The sequence below is a fragment of the Varroa destructor genome, unplaced genomic scaffold, assembly GCF_002443255.2.
Source record: "Varroa destructor unplaced genomic scaffold, Vdes_3.0 BEIS01000001.1, whole genome shotgun sequence".
NCBI lineage: Eukaryota > Metazoa > Arthropoda > Arachnida > Mesostigmata > Varroidae > Varroa > Varroa destructor.
Window position 1 is genome coordinate 35,969,305 of NW_019211454.1, and position 23,526 is coordinate 35,992,830.

Here is a 23,526-nt window from a genome sequence, read left to right on the forward strand (position 1 = left end):
GGCGGAAGTATATGAGCGCGTGTGAAATATGAATTGGCAAGGTTGAACAATAGTTGTGGCCAGCGATGCACGCTGTGATATTGAGTGCGGTCTCTACTTAATGGTGACGTACGCATCAAGGCCCGAGAACGAGGACCACGACAAGGTTTGCCAACCTATCGTACCCGCAACCCGTGTATCGTTTTTTGCCTTTCCCGCAGATCCGCCACCATGAGCACCATCGGTACTACTTGAAGAACTGGCACCAATAGCGTCCCTAGAGAACCGCTACATCCACGTGCTTGCCATTGCTCATCGTGCTACATACAAAACGAAAGGCACTGAACATTGACATCAGGAGTGAGCGAAGTCATCTAATCAGCTAGTGAAAAGTCTGTGGATCAGACTCGACGCTCGAGTCTCCATTCGACCAAGTCCACACCCAAACGACGCTACGGCGACGAACTTAATGGCTGTTGTCGCTCTTTCATCCAACCCGTGCGTAGCTCTATTGCTAGGCGACAACGCTATTGCTAGTACTCCAACTACAACCGCTAATGCCGCCTGTAAGGCCACTCCTATGCGGAGTGTCGGTCGGTGTGGCAACCGATAACTGGCCGTAGGATAGATAGCGAACCATCGTTCGTTGGTTCGTCCGTTTCTAGCCACTGTGGTTCATCTATGACAGTGGAAATGGTTTGCTCCGAAGCATACAAGCGAGCGCTGTACCCGCAAGCTGGCGTTCATACCGTTACCTTATAAGCACCGCTACAACCGTTACGGATGCTGCCTGTATCCCTAAGCAGTAAAGTCACATCCAGTTACGACGGGCCAACAGATCGCAGCTCGTCGGCTTCGTGAGCATCAATGACACGACGAACCACTCATCGTTCTGCGGGCGGTCGTTGCAGAGGCATCCAGTAGAGGCAGCATCAACGACTTTACCAGTAACAGCCTTGCATTTAATTCACTTAGTCGAGCGTGCCACGAGCACGTACAGCGTTCTCCCCATCCACATCTGCACCCCCACCCCTCTTCAGCAACCATAGCCAAACGGCCGGCGCCACTGGACGACTGTGGCCATATCAATGGCTGCAACTGCTAGTCACATCTACCGATCGAAATAGCTTTCTTTAGGCCTTTACCTAAACAAACTGGTATTGCTCGATTCGAGATTGGACCCCTCTAGCCTGGTCGAGCTTCCGCCAAACCGATTCGAAGGAAAAACGAGCCCATATAATCGCAGTGAAAATGTCACAGCTAATGAACTAATTATTACATGCTGTTTTCTTATAGTGGGCATCGTAGGCTGTTACAGTCTCAATTGCAGCCGAGCTCTTCACTGTCCTGGTGGCTTTAGGAGGCGAGGCATAGGCGAAGAGATACGCTAAAAAGGACGTACACGGATGAAAAGGCACGCAGATAGATACGAATGGAGAAGGATGGCGCTTAATGGTAGCGCATTATGCTGTAATATCAAAGCCTGTACGTACGTTGTAATTAGTGCCTATTTAAATTCTTATAGGCAATATTCTAAAACAATTAACTACATATTCAAGTGTTCTTGCGGTCTTTATTAAGAGCCCTTTTCAGTATATCAATGTACACCTTTACCTGCAACTTATATAGAAGGACGGAATCACAGGAACGACATCTACCCTGGCAATCGATTTTCCCCTGAGATTCGAATAAATTATCCAGAACTAACCCATTTTATGTCTATAGTTGTTTGCGAGACTCGACCTTGATGTCGAAAACATTTTCTTTTTTTGAGGGTCGTCAAAAACACGGATGCAGGACAGGCGCTGAATGACAACTGGCACAACTAGAAACATTGTAATAGTGCCTTTCGTTTGAAGTATAATAGGTCTCAAAGTACTATAAAGAGTACGTAAAATGACAACGGTCACAGCATCCATTTTAGTTTTATTTAATATTTGCCATTTGTAACAGTCACGCGTTTTTTCACTCATAGAAAATGCACACTCGATCGAAAAAAAAAACTACTTACAAACGATGCGTCAACGGCAATTTTATAAAGGCGGTCAACCACCGTTCTGAATCTGTCAGTAGTTTTAAGGATTCAAATATTACGGAGGCTTCTCGCTTGATCGATGTTCTGTGTAAGTATTTGATGGAAAACTTAAACTTATATTCAGTGAAACCATATATCTATATAGAAGTAAAAAAACGTGCTCATGAACCTTCTCGAAAATTTTCAAAATACAGTCCTCACAGTTTCTTAAGATGCCAGAAGAGTATTTTTTTTTCGTCCACTGCTAGACATTTTTTCTGTCTTTCCCCTATCTGTCCCAACTATAATTGTAGCTGTTATTTTTGGCCTTATAATATTATCATATGTCCTGTATCCAACACTGCAATCATTTAATACTGTCCCGATGACAGCTGGGGTGGTACAAAAGTTGAGATCATAAAAAGGTTTTTCATAAGCGGCCTGATCGAATGTGGACGTCCATGCAAATCATATATGTACTCAAATCTTTTCTATAGAAAAAGCTTTTCACACAGAGAAATTCGGGTGCAAATAGACCTGTTAACGTGCAGTCATTCTAAGGTGATCAAGGGCCAAAAACGAGAAAGTAATCCTAAACCCACTAAATGTGCAGGTGTGAATAAAAGAGAAAATGGAAATGACGGCCACGACATGAAACATCAAATCCTTAAAGGTTTGCATCAAATCCTTAAAGGTTTGCATCAAATCCTTAAAGGTTCTTAGACGATCAAAAATGCTCCCAGTGTTACATGTAAACACATTTGTGGGTAGTGTCTGGTTATGAGGTCAGCTACGCCCCCCAAGACCTTCGTAATAGTGTTCGATAGGTTTCAAAAGCCCAAAACTGTAAACCAATGCTAGCCCGGGCCGGTTAAGGGAAAGCCTCGATCATCTATTGCTGACCCATAACTTTAGTGTAATAAAGTAAGTATAGAAATTGATTGATAGGCCAACGCATCAGTAAAACATATGACTTAATGCTTAGTTGAATATATATAAATGGTCAGAATGAAGAATCGCTGAAAAGTCAGCCGAAATATGAATAGAAAAGGTTCTTATTCTTCCGTCGCTTTTTAATCCCATTCGCTACGATATATATATGATCAAAAATTATTCTAAAATACAGATACATCTGCTGCAATAACAAAATCAGTCATGAGCTGATCCCTTGGTGTTCGACATTTTGCTACTTTAAATCGAAGGCGCCAAAATACGTTAACTCTGTTTGCCAATATTTGTATATGTTTTTTGCAGGATATCATACGCTTTGTTCCGGGTGTGTTTATTTGCCTGTATTAATAGCAATATCGATATCCGTCTTTCAGCGGCTATACCCAAATGTGCAGGGTGCGGTGACGTAATCCTGGACCGTTTCATCCTGAAGGTGTTGGAGCGACCCTGGCACTCAAAGTGCCTTAAGTGCTCTGACTGTCAGGCTCCACTCGCCAACAAGTGCTTCGCCCGAGCAGGACACCTCTATTGTAAGGATGATTTCTTCAAGTGAGTAACACTTCACCAATTTATTGTATATTTGATTTGCGTGTTTTTCGGTGAAGTCATAGGCATGTCTACCTATAGATGTGTACCTGATAAAATGAAAACCTTGTGTGCTATAGCGTGCTAGACGATAGTCTCGAACATCGGTCGGTAAAGTTCGCTTGAAAACTCTATAATATGGAACGGAAACGTGTGCTTTTGAAGTTCTCAATGAACCATAACGTTGTTTGAAACGATTCTGTGTTGACGCTTCCAAGACAACGTCTCAACATTATGTTCAGTGAGACGATATGATTGTGTCTTCGATCCTCACTTTTGCAACGGGTCGAGATGTTTTTTGATGAGGTGTTGATTCTCTGCAGCTTTCCATCTCGACACTTCTGAAGTTCTTAGAGAAATAATGTAAGACAACAAATAAGGGTACAATGAAACAATTCGATTATTTTTGAGAACGCATCAGTTGAACGCCACGTTCAGCGTTCACAACAATCGTTTGATTTTCAATATATTTCCGTGGATCGGCCGTCATCATGGATGACGTGTTCAGCCCAAGTCAAGCGCATTTGTCAGTATTATTAAGCGAAACATTGGAGTCAATCATACGTACGTCAAGCGTCATCCTTACCTCTAGCTGAAAGCGAATTACCTCCCATTTGATATCTTTCCAAAACAAACAGCAGGGCCAGCCGCAGAAGACATGGTCTTACCAGACAGCTTTTTAACTCGCTCGAAATCGTCGCCGAGTTTGTTAATGGTCATTGCTGCGTAGGAAAAATGATATCGTTTTTTTTTTTCGGCTTTGTATGGCCAAAACGTACTACTACGCTCATCGTTGGCCAAGCACAAATAGTCTTGCCACAATGGTAAATGGCATCATTACTATAATGCCTCAACCATATGGACCCCTCGTATAAACCAACGTTTGACCAAACGTAAGAGATCGGTTCCATGTATTTTACTCTTCGAGATACGCAAATTTCGTTGGTAACCTTCAGCCATAACGAAACCAAGTATTTGATTCGTGGTATAATAACGAAAAAAGAAAAACGAGTCAAATCGATAGTCGTATCAAGATGACATTCCCTGTGAAAATCTGCTGCTGAAAACTTTACCTCAGCTGCATTTCTGCTTTCCCTAAATTTCAGCTAACCATTAATCACTCAAGATAGCTGCTAACTATTGGGAATAGTCACATGGACCGCTTTATAGAGTATCCATTTGAGAGCCCGCTAGCGGTGGTAGCATTTATGTGTTCCTAGGTGAAGATGTTACAAATCAGTGATTGGTGCGTAACGTCGAGACTACTGAGATTCCAGAAGGATACGATAGGGCATAAAAGAAACTACAGAATAAGGAAAGTACGCTGAAGTATATGACATCTTCTCGTTGAAAATTAGACCAATTCATCGGCTCTGTATTCGACCCTATTGATCCAACAGATAGAAAAAAATAATAAGATACAGACAAACTGGACCACATACGTTTATAGCATTGCATTTACAGAAATTGTTAACACATATGGCGTGTAGCACTATTCTAAATCCACTATGAAATGCACCTCGTTTGCTCTAATGCGGTTTTCATATAGAGTTTGCTTGTATGCACATTGTAAGGACACCGTATAACGATTATATAAATACTTGTAGAATATATAGGCACATGGTCTGCCTCAGTGATTCAGTCATCGGCAATCGTTGGTTTCAGAAGGTACGGTACGAAGTGCGCGGGCTGTGAGCAGGGCATCCCGCCAACGCAAGTCGTTCGGAGAGCTCAGGACAACGTTTACCACCTCAACTGTTTCGCTTGTATTCTTTGCAAGAGACAACTCAATACTGGCGACGAGTTCTACCTTATGGAGGACAACAAACTCGTTTGTAAAGCGGACTACGAAGCAGCAAAAGCCCGAGGTAAAATTACACACTATGTGTTCAGATGTCTAATAATATAAGAATAATGAAACACCACAATAATTTTATTTCGAAAACTTGATTAAAATTTACACCACTAAACATTCGGTAATATTAAGGTGGAACCGAATTTCGAAAGTTCTATCACGTTCTTCATTTACATTCACGCATTATTTACAATTTTTTTAGCTATTGACCATTGTTTGATACATTGGGCTTCATTACGTACTACTAGGTCTGTCAGGTAAAGCTATTGGCCTTAATATCTTTTTGGTCAAATGCAAATTGCAGGGGACTTCTGCTGCTTGTTTTTATAACAAAGTAGAATTTATACTTTAAAATGAACAGAAAAATCTCAGACTTATTAACCGATGTTCTTGACATTAGATCAGAAACAGACGGCTAACCGTTGATTTACAATAACCCATGTAACGCTTATGAACAGTTTTGCCCACCGCACAATTGACTTTGCTCAGCGCTAAAGTGATTAGCAGCATTCTAATATTTAATAATTTAAAAATAATAATCATAATATTTAAATAAAACAGCGGAAATTTTCTTAGTCGCACACTGCTACTCTAATGCACAATGGCCGATTTTTCGGTGCTATGGTCGGGCGGGGACAAGCGAAGAAGGATCGATTCTTCGTGAACTTGGCCCTTTTCTATGAGTCTGTGAAATTCTATACGCACATGATTGGTACTCTATGGGTACCTTTTTGATGCTCTTGGTTCCATTCATGAACCCAACTCTCTCTAAAATCAACCAGTTGCCTGACTGCTAGGATATTATATACATTCGTATACAGAAAATTTAGACGCAGTACAGACGTCGAATAACCGATCCAAAGGTTGAAGCATTTGGAAAATGTTTCTGCCCACCATTGTCTTCGTTCAATAATCTAGGAGTAAAAAACGAGTAAAAAACAAGCGTATTCATTGCAATAGCATTTGCTCAGCGTGATAAAAATCGTGGGTTCTGATTTATATCAATCAATTTTTCAATGTGTCTTTCACATATGTCTTGAGTGAAAAAATTGGTCCACTTTAAAACACCAGCGTCATAATCATGACCACCGCTGACAACAACGTCGGCAGTATTGACATTATTTCAAGAGAAATTTTACCTGCTTCCAGTTTGATATTAACTGTACAAATGACTCATCTGCCAACGTTAGTATGTAAGCTAATACAATAAGGAGTATGACTGTGGAACGTTTTACGCGCCGTTTTTCAAGCAACACAACAACTCATAATCGCGTTAGTTCGAATCTAGATAGTAGAAAATGCGCCATTAGATAGATGGATGAACATCTTTGAAACGCCATAGCAGTTGTGTGAAGATGTGAAGATATTAGACCAGAAGGTTAACCCTAATTCTAAATGTGTTTCCAAAGGAAAGTCCAGCTTCTGTTCAATGAACAGATTTCAAATGAACCGACCGCACTTCTTGGATAACAAGAACCCAAAACGTACACCCCTTTTCAATTTTCTCGTTCACCTCGTTTTTGTCATTGGAACTGTTATTAGGCTGAATTACATCGTAGTTAACTATGTTCTCTAGGTTCATACGTACCACATATTGCAGTTTTACAATACATACAGCTTTCTGCATTTATATTGCTATATCTAAATACGGCATTTTTATCTTGAGGTAACTGTCTCAGGTCTACCGGTACAGTAAGCTAATTCAATTCCAGCCTGTGGAGCATGTGTAATAAGATTATTGCATATATCAGCATAGTTCCCCCAACTAGAAAGGACGAGTCTTTTTTGCGTGCCTGTTTATTTAATCTGTGACGATTTTCTGGATAGGTAGCAAAAACGAAGTGATTGATCCGAATCTCCGAAGTTACGTTTCTTGTGAATATGCGAAAAGACCTATTATGTTTTGTTTCACCAAAATTGCCGAGCTCAATAGCAGTCTTGAAGGCACGGTATGGCATACATGCGCTGTGGTCATCAACATCAACCAGTTCTCACTGAAAGCATTTGTTATTATTATTAGTTAGCTTCGTAGTGGCTTGTTCATTCTTCGAGAGAGCAGGAACGCTAGAGGACCTACGATATGGCAGACTCTGCCATTGTATTATGCTAGGCCAATAAATAATAGGACCGTAGCCGATATGGCACGTCATTGATGTTACGTTTTATATTTACGATGTATTTTTAGAGGGTAGCACAAAACGTCCCCGAACAACAATCACAGCAAAGCAGCTGGAGACCCTCAAATCCGCGTACAACCAAAGTCCGAAGCCTGCCAGACATGTACGAGAGCAGCTTTCCAGAGATACTGGTAAGAGGAATTGAACGATTTAGATACCATGCCTTTTTCACTCCGTGAATATAATAGGAAGCAGCTTCATCATTCAGCATTTAAAAATTAGTCATATAACAACAATCCTGCGCCGGTATGGAGCAGGCTTGGACATGCGTGTTGTTCAGGTCTGGTTTCAGAATCGACGCGCCAAAGAAAAGCGGCTAAAAAAGGATGCTGGAGGAAAAGCGCGTTGGGTAGCTTCTGCTGGTGAATACTTTACCGGAGCACCTCCTGGCGGTCGAAAACGACCCCCCAGTTCCGCAGACTCGAAGCTTGGCGATGACTCTAAGGAACATGCTCTCTATCAAGGTAAGTTTACCACATTATATTTACATAACATAAACTATACATCTTGATGGAACGCAAATGTTTCCCGTATTCTTCGTCTCTTTTACATGTATAGAGATAATTTAACAATACTTCTATATGACGGTATTCTGTTAAGCTGCCTTTTCAGCACTCATACATTTGTGTCGCCCACACTTCACACTACGACCTTTGCCGCCTGTATGATTAAGTAGTTTTTAACATCGTCGTTTCCTTGCCTCTTAATAGTTTTTACATCTATATGTACGGCATTCTTGAAGAAGAAGGTAATACTATTTGATTTTAGGCAGTTGGGTGGCACGTACCCCCTTTTAGACGTTCGACCCGTCCGCTTGAGGGGATCGAGATGCTCGAATCGCACAAATCGAACGGCGTTTAGCTAGAGTTTTTCCATTCTCACTGTTTGTGTTATCAACTCAATAGCTCCTTTCCCTGCGATTTTTTCCTTTTCGTATGTAGTCCTTTCCAAAGCTGCGCGTCTATTTCTGTATTCTAACACTCTTATTTCTTTTTCCCTGGCACTCTCACCCTTTAAAGCAAAAACGCCGCTCTATATTCGCGATCTTCTCTTTTCCATCGAAGTGAGTTTAGGTAGTGGAGGAAACAGACACGGGAACATATCGCGGAGCAGGAGTATTCTCAAAGTAAGCAGTTTGTACAGACAGTAGAAAGTGAACGATCTGGCGGCCCTCTGACTTCTGCGTTCACGGGAGGGGGGCGTGCTTTGACCGGCTGATGGTCTTTCAGGGGTAGCATAAAAGGGGATATTGCGGAGGTTGTCGCGGTGGTAACTTGGCGATAGCGGTCCGGGCGACACGGCGCAAACAGTTTGAAGTTCAGCCCCATCGACATCGTTGAGAGGAGAAGTGGCGCAGGCCGAACAAGAAGCCAAACGAACGCGCGAATAAGAACGATCGCAAATCAAGTTATAACTCTCTATCTCTCCTTCCGCGTTGAATAACGCAGCTATCCTGGCCTGTTTTGACTCTAACTCTGGGCGACTCATGTGCCTGGATGGTCCCCCGACCTCTTCGTGTTCACACCGCTCGTGAGTAAAGATACTGTTCGTGCTGTTGTTCATGCTGCTCCTGCTTTTCCTTGATAAAACCTTTGGCTTTTTAGCACAAGACGTACACCATGGGCAGCCAAACAAATAGCAGGATAAGAAAGAAAAAAGACGACACATTGTACAATGCAATTTAACGTTCCAGTCCCGTCTTGTACAGCACTATATCTGACTCTCAGCTTGGTTTCCTGGTGCATCTTACCGTTTGCTAGAACCTCAACACTGTAGAATAGAGCATTCGGTTTGTCCATATTTTTGTACTAGGTACAAGTTATATTGCTTACTAACTAAACAAGATCTATCCATACGAGGACATAATTGTTCTAACAAAGTGAGCTACAAACGTTGATATCCAAGCGGCTCTAATAAAGGTCTTAGTTTCTCGAACTGGAGAACCTTGTTTACTGTACGCGTACTATGTGTGCTCATATGAATTAACGTACTCTTTCTTATATGCTTTTTCTGCCTTGACATATATGTCTACAAATAGAGTTTGGCCTTAGAATAACCGTCGTTCTTCTTCAGTCAGCGAGGCAAAGCCTGTTGTAGAACCGGCTGTCAAAGGCACACCATTGTTGGTTTTCCTACCTTGCCTTCGTACTGTCCGGAGGTGACTTGTCACTTTTAACGGGCGGCGCGCCGCTTGCTCTTGATCGACATGGTCCTACCGAATTGCTTCGCTCTCTCTCCCTCTCTCTTTTTCTGCTGTACCTTAGAGCTGCTCATTTTTTGCTTGGTTCTACGGCCGTCACTACGGTTCCTCATGAATTCGATTATGACCCATACTTGCACACACATCGTAGACGAATGGAGCCGTACGCAGTAAGCTCGAGCGCCATCGCTCCCGGCAGGTTTCTCGCTTGGTCTGTCGGTGGATCTTTTCCATTTCGATAGATCAGGCATAGGCGATACAGAACATGCAACAGAACGCCATTGGCAATAAGACAATATACGGCGCCATGCTGAAATGATGTTCGCGCCGAAGACAGTGTGACCCCAACTAATTGACGTTTTACGGACCGTGTAAAAGCGAGAAAAGGATTCGATTAGAAGCCGTCGGCGGACGTTAAGGTGCGATCGTTCCTTTATTGTCATATATATGGACCAATGGAGGTACCTATTTTGACGCCGCGTATGCAACATAAAAGAGAGGCCGCGAATAGGGAGCCAACAAGCGAAAGAGTAAAGCTAACAAAGGAAAACCATAGCATTTTTCCTTTTTTCTGTTGCTATAGTAATACTTGCCTCGAGATATGAATAATCTCACATTGAAAAGTTTATATCGATTATTGACACCTAGCCATCGATGCAAGTTACTGAGGAAGCGCGGTAAGAAGAGGCTTGAAAAAAGTTGCGGATGCAGTTTATAGTAGGTCCTAGAAATATATCTAAGGCCTTATTTGACAGCACTTCGACCAACAAAACTGCCCCGAAAGTCTGGACTTTTTTACTCTTGTCCCTGTTTTCAGATACGTTAGGGATGGTAGTCTCTCGAACGGTGAGACAGTGACATTAGCGGTTTGCGATGATGGACAGCTACAACATAGAACAGCGTTTAGATATTGTAAAACCTTACTATCAGAATCTACGGTATCGCTTCACAACGGCTCCAGTGATGGCCTCAATAAACGTCTTGCTTAATAACTTGGCTAAGCAAGGAGCATTTTGAAACCGAAATCGCTTGGTCGTCCCTACAGGGTATAATCGACTCCATCGTTGATTTACTGATGATACGCTGACGCCAAACACGTTCCAGCAGCTTGTTTGATCATATCAGTTTTTCAAACGAAGTTAATTTTTGGCTGAATGGTTATGTGAATAGCAAAAATGATCGTGTCTAGCGCTCAAATAACCAAAATGTGAGCGTTAAGACACCGTGCGGGGCAGTTAGTAGGACTCAAATGCCGTTGGGCTTTTCTTCCTTGAATATATCTATGGGATGACAGCAGCAGTGAACGGCAAGCGCTGGTGTGAAATATTGCAAAATACGGCCTAACACTTGTCACAGCACGTTTGAAATAATCAATCATCTTGGGATCAATGTCTCACGCCGGCTGCACGACATCGCAAACTTGTTCCGGTGCTATGATTTGACCCCCTCGGATTTTCCTGTACGGCTATGTGAACGACAGTAAATAGCATATAATGCTAAAAACAGTCTATGATTTTATGAAGTGACTGATAAAATCAATGCTTAACTACTAAACTGTGATTCAAAATTACATAAAATAGATCGAGTCATATAAATGTTTTCGTAGGAACGTCTAGCTGACAAAGACTTTAGGCTAACATAAACTGATCATAAAACTGTCACAGTTCTTTGTTTTGCATCTCGGGTGCACTGAAACTCAGTGCAGACCCTTGAACCATTCTGTACATAAAGATATAATCATGAGTCTCTTCTTTAGTCGGAGCTTTGTCAGCTGTTATATAGAAATGATGTTGCGGAGATAAAACAAAAAGACGTACAGGATACGCTATAAATAAATTGTCGCTTCATTACCAACTCCCGAGCCAGCCCAGTATAGTAGAATAGTATTTTGAGTGCAAGACCAACGTATGATATACATGAGATTACGTTTCTTGGGCACTACTCTCTTCAGACAGAAAAGCCGAATCTAAACATAAAGCGTTTTGATGTGACCAGATTGCGAAATCCATAGACGCTCTGCGACATCACCACCTTTAATGGAGGGAAGATCCTTGATCGTGGCCAATCTACACTTAACGATGGGCGTCTGGCTTCTTCTGCTCCTTGATGGATGCCAGACGCCCACCAGGCAGGAGGTTTCCTGTGTTTCAGCTGAACCTCGTCTTTAGCTCGTCTACCTGTTTTTTGGGAAAAACAAACGGATTTGCCTGGCGTTAACGATCATTGCCATATACCAAAGTGGAAAGCCTTTTGTGCTGAGACTCTCGAAACGCGTATTGCGCTTTCGTATTGAAAAACGGAACATTTTTAATGCCTATTGCATCCTTACGTGGATATTCGTATAGCTAACTGTTAAGCTGTTTATATAAAAATAGGACCAGATCAACTAATCAACAACAATTCTTTAGGAAGAAAAACCGTACGTTTAATAATAAATAGATTAAACTCGCGAAAATATAGGATAATTCGATCGATAATAACCTTCATAACTTACACTTTATTACCACTAACGACCCATTGATAGTTGAAACGATACAAGCATTCGATGTTTTGCTAACCCTGCAAGGTACGTTCAACAAACTAATAAACTTATTATAGAACTAATCGTCGCAACTACCAATCAGATCGATAACTTTACTGCACCGATGGTCATTAAAGCCACGAAAGCACTGCTAGTATTTGGATGTTAGTGGTTTTGCCGGCCTAAAATACAAACGATCCTTGCCGGTTACAGGGGACAGAGTGATATGGTGGGGGTGATATCCTTGGTGGCTTCTCTCCTACCGCTCGAGTCCTGGTCCCCAATAGGGGGCCGAGATAGTCTCGCCCGTAGCTGCGCCACCAGTGGTAGGACCCAGCCAGCGCCCGTAGCGGCAGCAGCAGAGCCTCCGAATAGCGGGACGGGCACTCAGCCAAATTAGGAAAGATCGCCAACCCGTCACAGGAACTTCGCCCCACCCACAGCCTCATCCCAGTTTTCACTGCCGCCCCTCTCCCAGCCACTCCGACCGACCTAGCTCCGCTTGTTCCCAAAGAGCCTTCGTGCGTTCGCTCCTACATCCATGACAGTTAACCATCGGCCCTTTAGCTTCAAAATCCCACTTCGAACTGGAAACAATAGGCCGTGCGATGGAACTTGCAAAGAGAACTAGCAATGTAGGCATTTAAGTTATCTTAGCAGACGTATCCAGTTCAGATAGAGGATCAGGGCCTAGATGCTGTGAGTGATAAACAGATAAATATACTTCTAACTAAACTCGGCCGAGAAGCAGTAAAACCTGTTGACACCTTAAGAGCTGCGAAAAGTATCGGAAATATTTAGGAAAAATACAGTGCCATTTTTGAACACCCCCAGCATAAAAAAAACGTTGTAGGAACGTTGCATTGATTAGCTTGAAAAGCAAACGCACTTTCTTGATTGCCTACTGCTCTGCTGTTTTGTGAGAGTGCTCTAACGGCCAAGTCGTCTATGACGAAGGCCGTGCTTTGAATACCGAAGTTATAGAAACGTCGGTAGTGTTGAAAATCTTCCTATGAATGTACAACTATAGTAAATTGGATCAGCCAGGGTTCGTCTGCTCAAGTTTTATTTGTTTTGATCTATTGTTAGACAGTAGACCAATCATTCGATGCACACTACGACAATTCATTTTCTATAGAAAATATTAGTACCTATTCGATATCGCTTCTCGTCATCGATGCCCTTTCTGTGTGCAAGTAAATCAGCTCCATGGTATATACTCGTGTGAGTTATTGAGTATACCCTCGCCGGGATTTGTTCTGCGGTCGACAAAATATCGAGTCCACATATGATTATTCTATTCTTAAGAAGGCTCGGAGCACCTGTGACATTTGAGGAGAAAAGTTACTGTTTTAATTTAAGTTACTGTTTGAGAACTGTTTGGCGACACCTATGCAATAAGTTCTATAATATGTTATGCGTAACAGGGACGACAGACACAGGACGGTAAGTTACGCTGAATGTGAAGCGAAAGGGATTCCTGTGTGGTACAACGGTTAGTCTAAAAGCGGATGCTTGATTGTCATCGGACTTTTAACAATATCCTCAAAGGTTAACAAAATATGACGAATACGGCTACTAGTGTCTTTTCTTTTAAAACACGCCCCTGACTGATGCCCCAGGCGAAATGATATAAGCAGGTATGGACCTACCCAAGTAACAGCCCACAACAATTCAAGGTCTACGTAAAGATATCGAGATTGTTTGAAGTAGAAAGCTACACAGATCATAATATATTCTTCTTAAGGTTAGCTAAGTCAATAGATTGACCAAGTTGTACGCGTGATGTATAAAAGGCATGGCTATGAATTGTGCTCAATTTTGCACTAATGCTCGCCCCTTCAACATCTGATCACGCTTTTGAGCATGCACCACATAAACCGAATACATTGAAGTTGTGCACATTTTAATTTAAAATTTTTCTTCAAATACAAGGTTTTCAATACACTAGAATTATCCTGAAGCACTCAAATCCTTTAGCGTTACATAATTATAATATTCCTCAATTTTGTGCAAGGTCACTATTTTACTTCCAATGTCTTAGACGACAACAACAGTTACAGCCAAAAATTATTCACAGTTTGTTAATATCTATAACGTGCGTATCTATATTAGGGCTCCATATCACTTGTTCTGTTTTTTCAAACGGATGTAATACAGGTTATTTCTTAGGGCCGTCCGACCTCTCAGGCACTTCTCACCATCTAGCGGAAATGAGAACGCTGCGGTTACGATGCGCGGTGCCCGCATCGGAAACAATATCTGGTCCTGGTTAGCTTGAAGCGGCCACATCGTGTCCTCCTGTTGTTGTTGTCTGTACACTTAAGCAATAGCCTCGCCAGACATCGGCGTCGGCAGTGGCCTGCTGGAGCTTTTCGCGCAGGTCCAATATTGCTTTGCCTGACTGAGGCACTTCACTCGTTTCCAAAGCGACCAACCCAGAAGCCTTCTTTTGCTTAGAACGACAGGTGTCTCTTCTGTTCTATGCCAGGCCCTGTCTTTTCTCGATGACAGCCATAACTGGGATTCGTTCGTCCACGCTATGTCTATCCCACAGTTATAATATTTAGCTACCACATTTTATCCATTTCGCAAAAGGCAACCGAATAGGTATGCTTTTGTTATGCCTTTAGACTAACGTTAACACAAGGGTTTTTTGATATTTCTTGAGGTTGATTTAATGCTATAGTGATATTTGGATGCCGTTCGCGTGATCTGTTGGACCTTGTCGATCCTAAATCGTTATAAGTAATTGTGTAACAGCGATCAAGCTAATTATATTTAAAAATATCGTAGGAGATACAATATGGATCACATTGAAATAACTGTAAGGCTTATTTGTCAACGCAATGAGCAAAAAAAAGCTACGTTTGTATCCTACTGAAAACATTAATTATGAAGCATATTCATTCGGCTGCTGGCATATTTCACAACCGCCTCTCTTTTTAAATTACATTTCTTCGTTTATTTCTCTGCCCTTCTCGTTGCCCCCGTAGTCATAACCATCATGTAACACATATTTACGCACGAAGGTGCTAGTTCACTCCTGCAAACTTCGCTATGCTGTTCCGCTATGATTACTTGCTCTCGTTCATTCGTGGCTCCTGCAGAGGTCGTAGTTTCGGTTTCTACTTTCGGTCTCGCTTATCCCTGCTGTTCTGCTGCTACTCGTGTTGCCTATTTTGCCAGTTCCTGGTTGCCTGGTCTGCTGAAGGCGCGGCAAAGGGGTTGTCTTCGCCAGCCGCCCCTCTCTTTCCCTCTGTTGCCTTCCTCCCTCGTGGGAGGGACGCACACTTGACCCTTTCTCAAAAAGTTAATCAGCAAATTGTTCGGCGGGGTTGCCCGCCCGCCCCCGAACGGCCACGCCAGAAGACCCAGACTCGGGTTCAGCCCCTTGACTGGCGCGACTAGCAACTCACTGGGGTTAAGGGGTGTCCCTTTGGTGAGGCACTCGCTTATTCTTTAGCTGTAGCAGTAGCAGCACCGGTACCCTAGCTGGGGAATCCGTCTGCTCTGTGGCCGCATGGTTGCGGGGGCACGAAGTCTGGGGAGGAATGGGAAAGCTTGGGGCGGGTTGCTGTTCAGAGAAACGCCGGATGCTGAGGCTAAGGCGCAGAGGGCAGAGACGTAGCGCGTACGGGAGTCTACGATGGGTTGTAGCGGCCTCGCTGGTGGGCAATGAATGGCAGGCAAGCAGATTCGAAGCCCTAGTTGGGTTGAGAGAGCTTAGGGAACAGTGATACCGACAGAAAGGCACCCTAGGCTTGAGTCTGGACTATGGGGGGCCATTGGTGAGCGAGCGAATGAGCAGACGGGGTTTCGCGGGAAGCTTTTCAGACAAAAGCAACTGAATGCGCATTGGAACGGAGTTGTTGCTGATCTGGCGTGGTCACAGCCAGCAATCGCTGGTTGAAAAGAGCTGGCTTTGGTGCTTTGGCTTTCCTCGTCTCCCACTTGTGTCGCCTTAGAGTGCCTATGATCTCTGCAGATGCATGCTGTTCCTCGTTGCCCTTTTTGAGGTTACCGTTACCTTATCGGCAGATCCCCCTTTGCCCTCTGCCTGAGAACTCACTATCGTCCCTTTACCGTCGTGCCATTCGTACCATTTCGGGCAAACCAAAAGCACCTTCGAGAAACTCTTCACATATCGTGTGGTGTATCTGCGCCAGAGTGACTGCAGTGGTGGGCGTAGGTTCCCTAGACGACGGTAATATTCGCTGACCGCAGAGAGCTTGGCGGTAGAGCTGTCCTCTCAATTCTCGCCGTGCGATCGTTAGCAAATGGAATTCGGCTATTGCGGCACAACGGAGAATCTTGCGGGAGGAATAGAAGGAACGTCGAGGAGGGACGAGTGGACGAAGCGTTTTGGCCAAATAGGGAAGTAAAGAGAACCTCATAGCCTTAGTCCGTGCGTCTGTTGAGCGAGTGGTAATGATGATAGGTCTCTTTAGGTAAAAATGAAAGAGGAAGATTGGCCGGGGTCAAAGTAGTGGTGGTTGTTCAACCTTATAACTTTATTTATGGCGCCGATAATCCTTCTTTCTTGATCTCAAATCTGGCGCCACCCTTTAATTTCCTGCTTTAGCCTAAGAAACTGATCTTTTACTGGCCACGCCAATGGATTTACCAATAACTTTTGCCGACAGATGACTTACGCACCTACTTATGATATGATGACGTATCACCTATCTGATACATGATTTGGCATATCTAATTTTCTGGCACGCAAGAACGAATAACTGCCAACTTTCAACCTTCAGCACTTGTTGGAGATTGTAAATAGATTACAGCCTCGAACGATGTCGACGAATCCAGTCAAACCACAAAGGTTTTCAAATCTAGCAATAAGATCAGAACAGCGTATGCTTTAGCCAGCTGTTAGGTGACGGGACCGATCACGAACCGGGAACAGAGGTCGCAGCCGACTGCTCTGGGATATGGAGTAATGTTACCTGGGTACCTTGCCGTTTTCGGTGTAATCTCCCGGGAGGTGTGTGTCCTGTAAGGCTACGTAAGCAAGTACACCTACATGTATCTCAACATACGTGGATTGTACTATTCTAGCGACAATGTTTATGGGGACAATGTGCTTGTGTGTAATGCAACACACGAGCATATAGTATTCGTTGGCATGCAGAAGAGTTCCCCGCGACATAATAGTACAGAAATGGCGAGACTGCTGCAATGATTTATCGGGCAAATGTATAGCATAGTCGTATGAGTTTATTTTGGTGCACACGGCTTTGTTGGCTTCACATGTCTATCGACTTGCCTACTTAGCAAGTCGATGTATAATTTAGTACATCATATGCTATCTGATAGTATTCAAGTAGTTCGGACAGATTGGGCGCGGGGCGCAATATTGGTTACATTAAAGTGATTACATGTTTTCATCATTTTGGATTTTTGATTTTCAGATGATATATCAGAGCCATTTAGCACGGGAGGCTGTGGTGGAGCTGTTGGCGGTATGGCCGGCTTGTCGTCCGACTCTGAAGATGACGACCACGTAATTGACGAGGACTCAGATCCTGCACGGCCACAGTCCGCCTATTCAGGATACAATCTTGCTTCGCCGGCGCATACTCCCTCGCAAGGTTTGGTTATGTGCAACCATTTCTACTGAATTTCCTTTCCTGTATGCTTGGCTTCGCAGAACTGTAACAGGAACTTTTTGCTATAGCATGTCCCCTATGGTAAATACAAGGACCACGTTGACAATGTGATCGGTTGCATATTCAGTTCTTAACAACTGGTCACTTTACGAGTGATTTATCAGTTTCCTCATCGAATGCCTATCGCCATTTTACTTCTATCATTAAAATCTGCTTCTCTCGACATCTCAACCTTTAAGGCTAACTTAGCTTCCATCTGCTGTATTTGACGAGAAAACAGCCGCAGTTTAAATGAATAGATCTTCTAGACGACATAACCTACTCGTCATCCTCCTCGTACCTGCCCGATTCAGGATAACTTTCTCTTCTATTTCTTTTTTTTGAATAAACCATTCTTTTAATATACAATTCTTAACTACGATAGGATTTACTGAAAGCAGTATATTAATAAACCCGTCTAGAAAAACGGCAACCGTGGTAAACAATATTTTCGAGCAAAAACGGGCCTTTTCACAATGGACTATAAACAACGACTTAGGGCTTTTTTATTGACTTGTTTCAAATTTTTTTAATATTGCAGGAGCTGGAGGTGGCGGGGGAGGCCCTGTAGTGGCTCAGCATTTTAGCCCATTCAATTCCCATTTCGCATCAGCGGCGTTTAGCTCCTCGGCTGCTTCCGCTAACACTGCTGGTGTTCCCGGAACTGACCTCCCTCCATCACCTGCCTCCTGGCTCGAGGAGATCGACCATTCGGCCACGCATCCTCACCTCAGTTCGCCCCCTTACCACTAAACGAGGAAATATCCCTGCTCATCCCCAATATGTACAGGGCATCATATTCTCTCTCTCTCTCTCTCTCTCTCTCTCTCTCTCTCTCTCCCTCTCTCTCAGCACCAATTACGCCACAACAGGGATCGATTACACCTGTTCATTATGGAACAATAGCTTTGTCTGGAATATGGAATCGTATAGGCTTTACTTCGCGTTTAAATGGATAGAAAGGCCTGCTGGCGGGGGGGGGGGGGGATTGAATAGCAAATAAACGAGTTGATCCACGTTAAGCCGAAATATGCAAGAGGACAAGCAATGATATCTTGAGACAAAACACGCCTGAAACCAGTGAGCCTTTACCTATATAGATTTCGAAGGTGTCAGACTAAATCGATTGGAAATAATAAAAAAATGATCTCTTTAATTCGTATTGAGCTTGAGTGGGAGTAGAGATGCGACACTGGATAAGTTCCTAACAATCACGCTAGAAATAGGTCAAATAGAGCGAGTATCCAATCTTCCAGCCGGCAATCTCTATTTCAAGGCGCGTCTTTTATACAACGCGTAACTGTGCAATGGATCCCAGCAATGTGAAACTCCAAAATGTCCAACATGAGAAGAGAGTGTGATTAGGTGACGACGCGAAACGAATTCGAGCCTGGGGATATTTGGAAAGTAACACCAAGGCAATAATAGGCTATGGTCCTGTTCCGAATTGTCTAGCAGCTTATGTTACAAAAGGAAGCCTCTAAACCGAGGCATGTTCCCAGGAAATGAACATGCTTTTCCTGCCCATAGCCGATGCGTTATGCGGTAGCTCTATATGAGTGAGGTGTTGTTTAGGAAGATTAAAAACGGCAAATACGTTCCATGCATGCTTCCGATATTTGGGCGAAATACGAATGAACCATGTGAGAAACAAAGCAAATCCATCATGAAGAAGCGGCAAAATGTGTGCATACCCACCATATCGCAGCAGTTCAATGTAACTCCGGCCTTCCGTCTAACTTAGTAGAGAGATCGTTATGATAAAAAGCATCTAGTCACCAAAGCCACCTGTTGTATATAAATATTACTATTATTATAAATAATAATAATAATAATAATAAAATAAATAATAATTATAACACTAATAATAATAATTGTGTGAATAGTAGGGTGCGCTGTCCGGACTAATAATCTAATCCGAGTCGCCATAGCTCAATGATTGTCTTACTCAGTTTTTTCGTAATAAACCATTGACAAAAAAAGTGACGAGTGCTGATTGAAGACTTGATCTGCTTTACTTTAGTTAACCTTGCTGTTTTCACACCTGAAAGAGACTATTTTTTCCATATGTGCACATGTTGCTAAATGTTGATAATAAAGTGCAATCAGTGCAGGCCTTTGATAGGCGCACAGTTGTCCTTACATACTGTGTCGATTTGCCTCAACTCTGAGCAGAATTGTAGATGCGTCCTTTTGTTCGAAGCTTTCCACGGACAGCGCGGTGGCGCCAAGAGAAATCGATAAGTCGACTTACTCTCGTATTGTACACACAGAAATAAGAAAGATCAATTGAAATATAGACGAAAGCATGTGAAAATGCTCGAAGGCAAAGAAGAAAAACAGCGTAGACACGCATTAGAGAATATTGGGACCGTAAAATGCCTAATTACTGCGGCAGAGTTTAATAAATATCGTCGTTTCGAAAGAAATCCTACTTTGTTATTATCATTATCCAACTGGACGCCGGATAAGGAGTTCGTCTTTGTTACCGTTGAAAAAACTAATACGGAATTGCTAATTGCTGGGGGAACGTTATTACCGCTAGTATTATTTCGATTTTTATTGGGCATTTTGAATTATTCAGACTTAAATTAGTAAAATCCGCTTTAAGGGCTGAAATTGTTCTCTGTCTCAGCACTCAAACGAAGAGGACGATCGTCCAATTATTTCACACAATTGCATACTAGCTATAGTGAACGAAGGATTCTAAACTTTTTTTCCACCTTACGCAGAAGTAGACACTTCCCTGAACTCATTGATAGGTTTGTGAGCCTTACTTTTGATGGGGCCATGGGCTGATTAACGTTAGCACAATACTTGCACATATATCAACGGATGATAATTAAGAAATAATTAGAAGTTATAACACTGTGATATTTACTAGTAGCACAATTGTCAAATGATGCACGCGATAAAATGATAATGGACTCGACAGGGCTCAGTGTTTCCGAACCGCAATCAAAAGGACCTCTTACGTTGTGATCACTGCCTACCTAACACATATCTAACCTTCGTCCAGTAACAATATCAAACTTTAATTCTTAAAATATCAACCAAAATATATTCAGTAGGCGCGATTTACGAATCATCCCGACATGCTTGTTGTGTCAATGTTCTTACGGCAAGTGATATTTCTCCATTTAACTAGTGTGCTTGCAAGGTGTACCTGAGTGTGCATATGTTGTCCGTGTGCTTTCCCTATAGTGTAATATGGCCGCTGTTACATAATCACGCTTGTAATGATACATACTAAAAATAATAGACGCCAGCTATTCCTCAATAGAATTATGATTGAATCGAGTTCTGCTGCTTTCGCTCATGTCGATAGTCGTTACGTTTCGACACACCCAGAAGAAATAAGAAGCCGTTGGCATTACCAGAATCTTATAGACAGTGGCCATCCAACTGAGCGTCCCTTGCTTCTAAACTAACACAGTAAATCAGCGGAAGTGGCAGAAACAGAAGTAACCCATCTGAAGTCCAGCGCGAATTATCAATTACGCTGTCAATGTTTCACATTGCCAAAGCGTCCGATGTAAGCAGCGATCACAGTAACGAAGTTTGTCGGTTATTCTGCCCTTCTTTTGCGCCCGATTCGGATGTACGCGACGTTGCCCAGTGCCTGCAAAAACTAGTTGTGGGCCGTACAACACGTCATTCAACGTTCTTGATGCCTTGAGCGGACACCGCCACGGTTTACGACGGTCTGTACTGTTTAAAAACACGCCCACTAAAATCGAGGATACGATCTGTGAAGTGTAGAAGGAGAATCGAACGAGAGAAAGGATGAATGAATGCCCAACGGAAAGTAGGTTGTCTAGGAAACGCAATGGGAAATACACGGAGCGACAAAGGACAAAAATATTATAGAGTCTACAATATTAACGGTAGCAGCGATGCGCAGCGAATAAATAATCACATAAATTCATACAACGAAACGCTTCCTCTCAATTACTATTTTTTCTTAAACCCCACTTCTGGGTTTTTCCCTTTTCTTTGTTGTTTTTCATTTGCGTTTGGTTCCGTCCCGCTCCGTTATATCGAGTGCCGTTATCGTTCGTTTAATTTAAGATTCTTGAGAATAATGCGTTGCAACAACATAATGTAACGAGCTATAAAAGTTTGCGACATATCTACAAAATCGCCGTCAACGAAAGAGGTAGATACGTTTGAAGGTCTTGATAATACTAAGGATACAAAAGTCCATCATTGAGATGGGACATCTGTAATGCTCGTCGAATAAGATTTTTTTTTATTCTACCCCTAAAGACATTTCACAAAGTCATTGAGCATGCAACCAACTAAAACAATTGGCTAAAGCAACTCAAAGATATTATGCCGGTTCTATGAATCAGAACAAGTATAATCTGAGCTTTTCTCGGAAGTTTTTCTGTATACTTGATAGTGACAGGAGCACTCTACTCCCGAGTCTGCCTTGACAATTAATCCTCAAACCTTTCAATACGCAATAGTCTCAGCATAGCGCCACCTCATCTGTATTATCAATTCGATAATGAGGCTAAGATCCTTTCAATGCGATAATCAAGGGCACCCTACTCGAATACGCTAAGACCTTTAATATAGTTCACTTCTTCAGTAACGTTGTGTTCTGACTATACGATTTATTTATATCTACGTGGGATAATATAGGGAGTTTACCTATAAAGCATCCGACCCCTTTTACAAAGCAATTCCTTTTAATTCGATAATTTTCAACTTGCTGTACATGTTACAAGCGCACACAGGGATGGAGAACAATATTTCTTTGGGGTACCGCTATTAGATATCGTAAATGACAATGACCGACGGCAACGCAGGGCATGATTGCGGCTCCCACCAACTTTGCCGATCGGACCCATAGAAACTGCTTAGTGGTGTGGAGGATTTTATGTGAAGACGTCTGAGCAATGCATTGGTATATACGAAAGAAGCGAAAAGTTCGAGCTTGACATAAGGAAGCGTTCAGTGTCTTGTTTTTTTGTGCCTACTGCGTCTGGAGATTCCGTGCACTGTTGTATACTCCAATTACGTTCTGCGGAGTTCATCAAGAGTACAGAGGAAGCAATAGGCCCATAAGAGAGTCGTTTAATTTCTAGCCGGTTACGAAGAATGATGACTGCAGGATGTTTTTCTCGCTGTATCTTTCTCGTTCTAGCTTTGCTGCTCGACAGACCAAAATCATCTAGCACAGTTATCCGTTTTCTCCTGCTTAGGTAACACTATCCTGCCGCGGTACGGGCAAACTGAACGAAAGATGTCATTATCGCTACCGGGTGCAAGGTGCCCAGGTAGATGCATGAAGAACTTTCGACGCTTACCGTACCTGAGGGTACTGCATGTCCTTGAAGAAGTCACAGAGCCATCAGTGAAGAATGGCAACTATGAGTTAGTTATTTGTTCATTCAGTGCTAGCTAATACGGTGACCGTTCCTCCATCTAATAGGTACATAGGGTCCTTTCGTTTAATTTGTTTTAGTAATCAAGGGACACATCAGAAGGCATAGCTAATCGAGAATCCATGGAATCAGTGCACTTGGTCAGCCAAGCTGGTTAGTGAGCTAGCTAATTAAGCGAGCTGACATTGCTGTCG

At 42.7% G+C, this 23,526-nt stretch overlaps 1 protein-coding gene across 1 annotated transcript in view; it reads left to right on the forward strand.

The window, feature by feature from the left end:
* The window catches only part of LOC111255445 (uncharacterized), a 45,509-nt gene that overhangs the window by 10,363 nt on the left and 11,620 nt on the right, over window positions 1-23,526 (forward strand). The window contains exons 2-6 of the mRNA XM_022817412.2: window positions 3,319-3,493; window positions 5,195-5,397; window positions 7,570-7,692; window positions 7,819-8,025; window positions 17,700-17,879. Coding sequence (XP_022673147.2) covers window positions 3,319-3,493; window positions 5,195-5,397; window positions 7,570-7,692; window positions 7,819-8,025; window positions 17,700-17,879 — 888 coding nt within the window. The remainder of the gene's footprint in view (window positions 1-3,318; window positions 3,494-5,194; window positions 5,398-7,569; window positions 7,693-7,818; window positions 8,026-17,699; window positions 17,880-23,526) is intronic.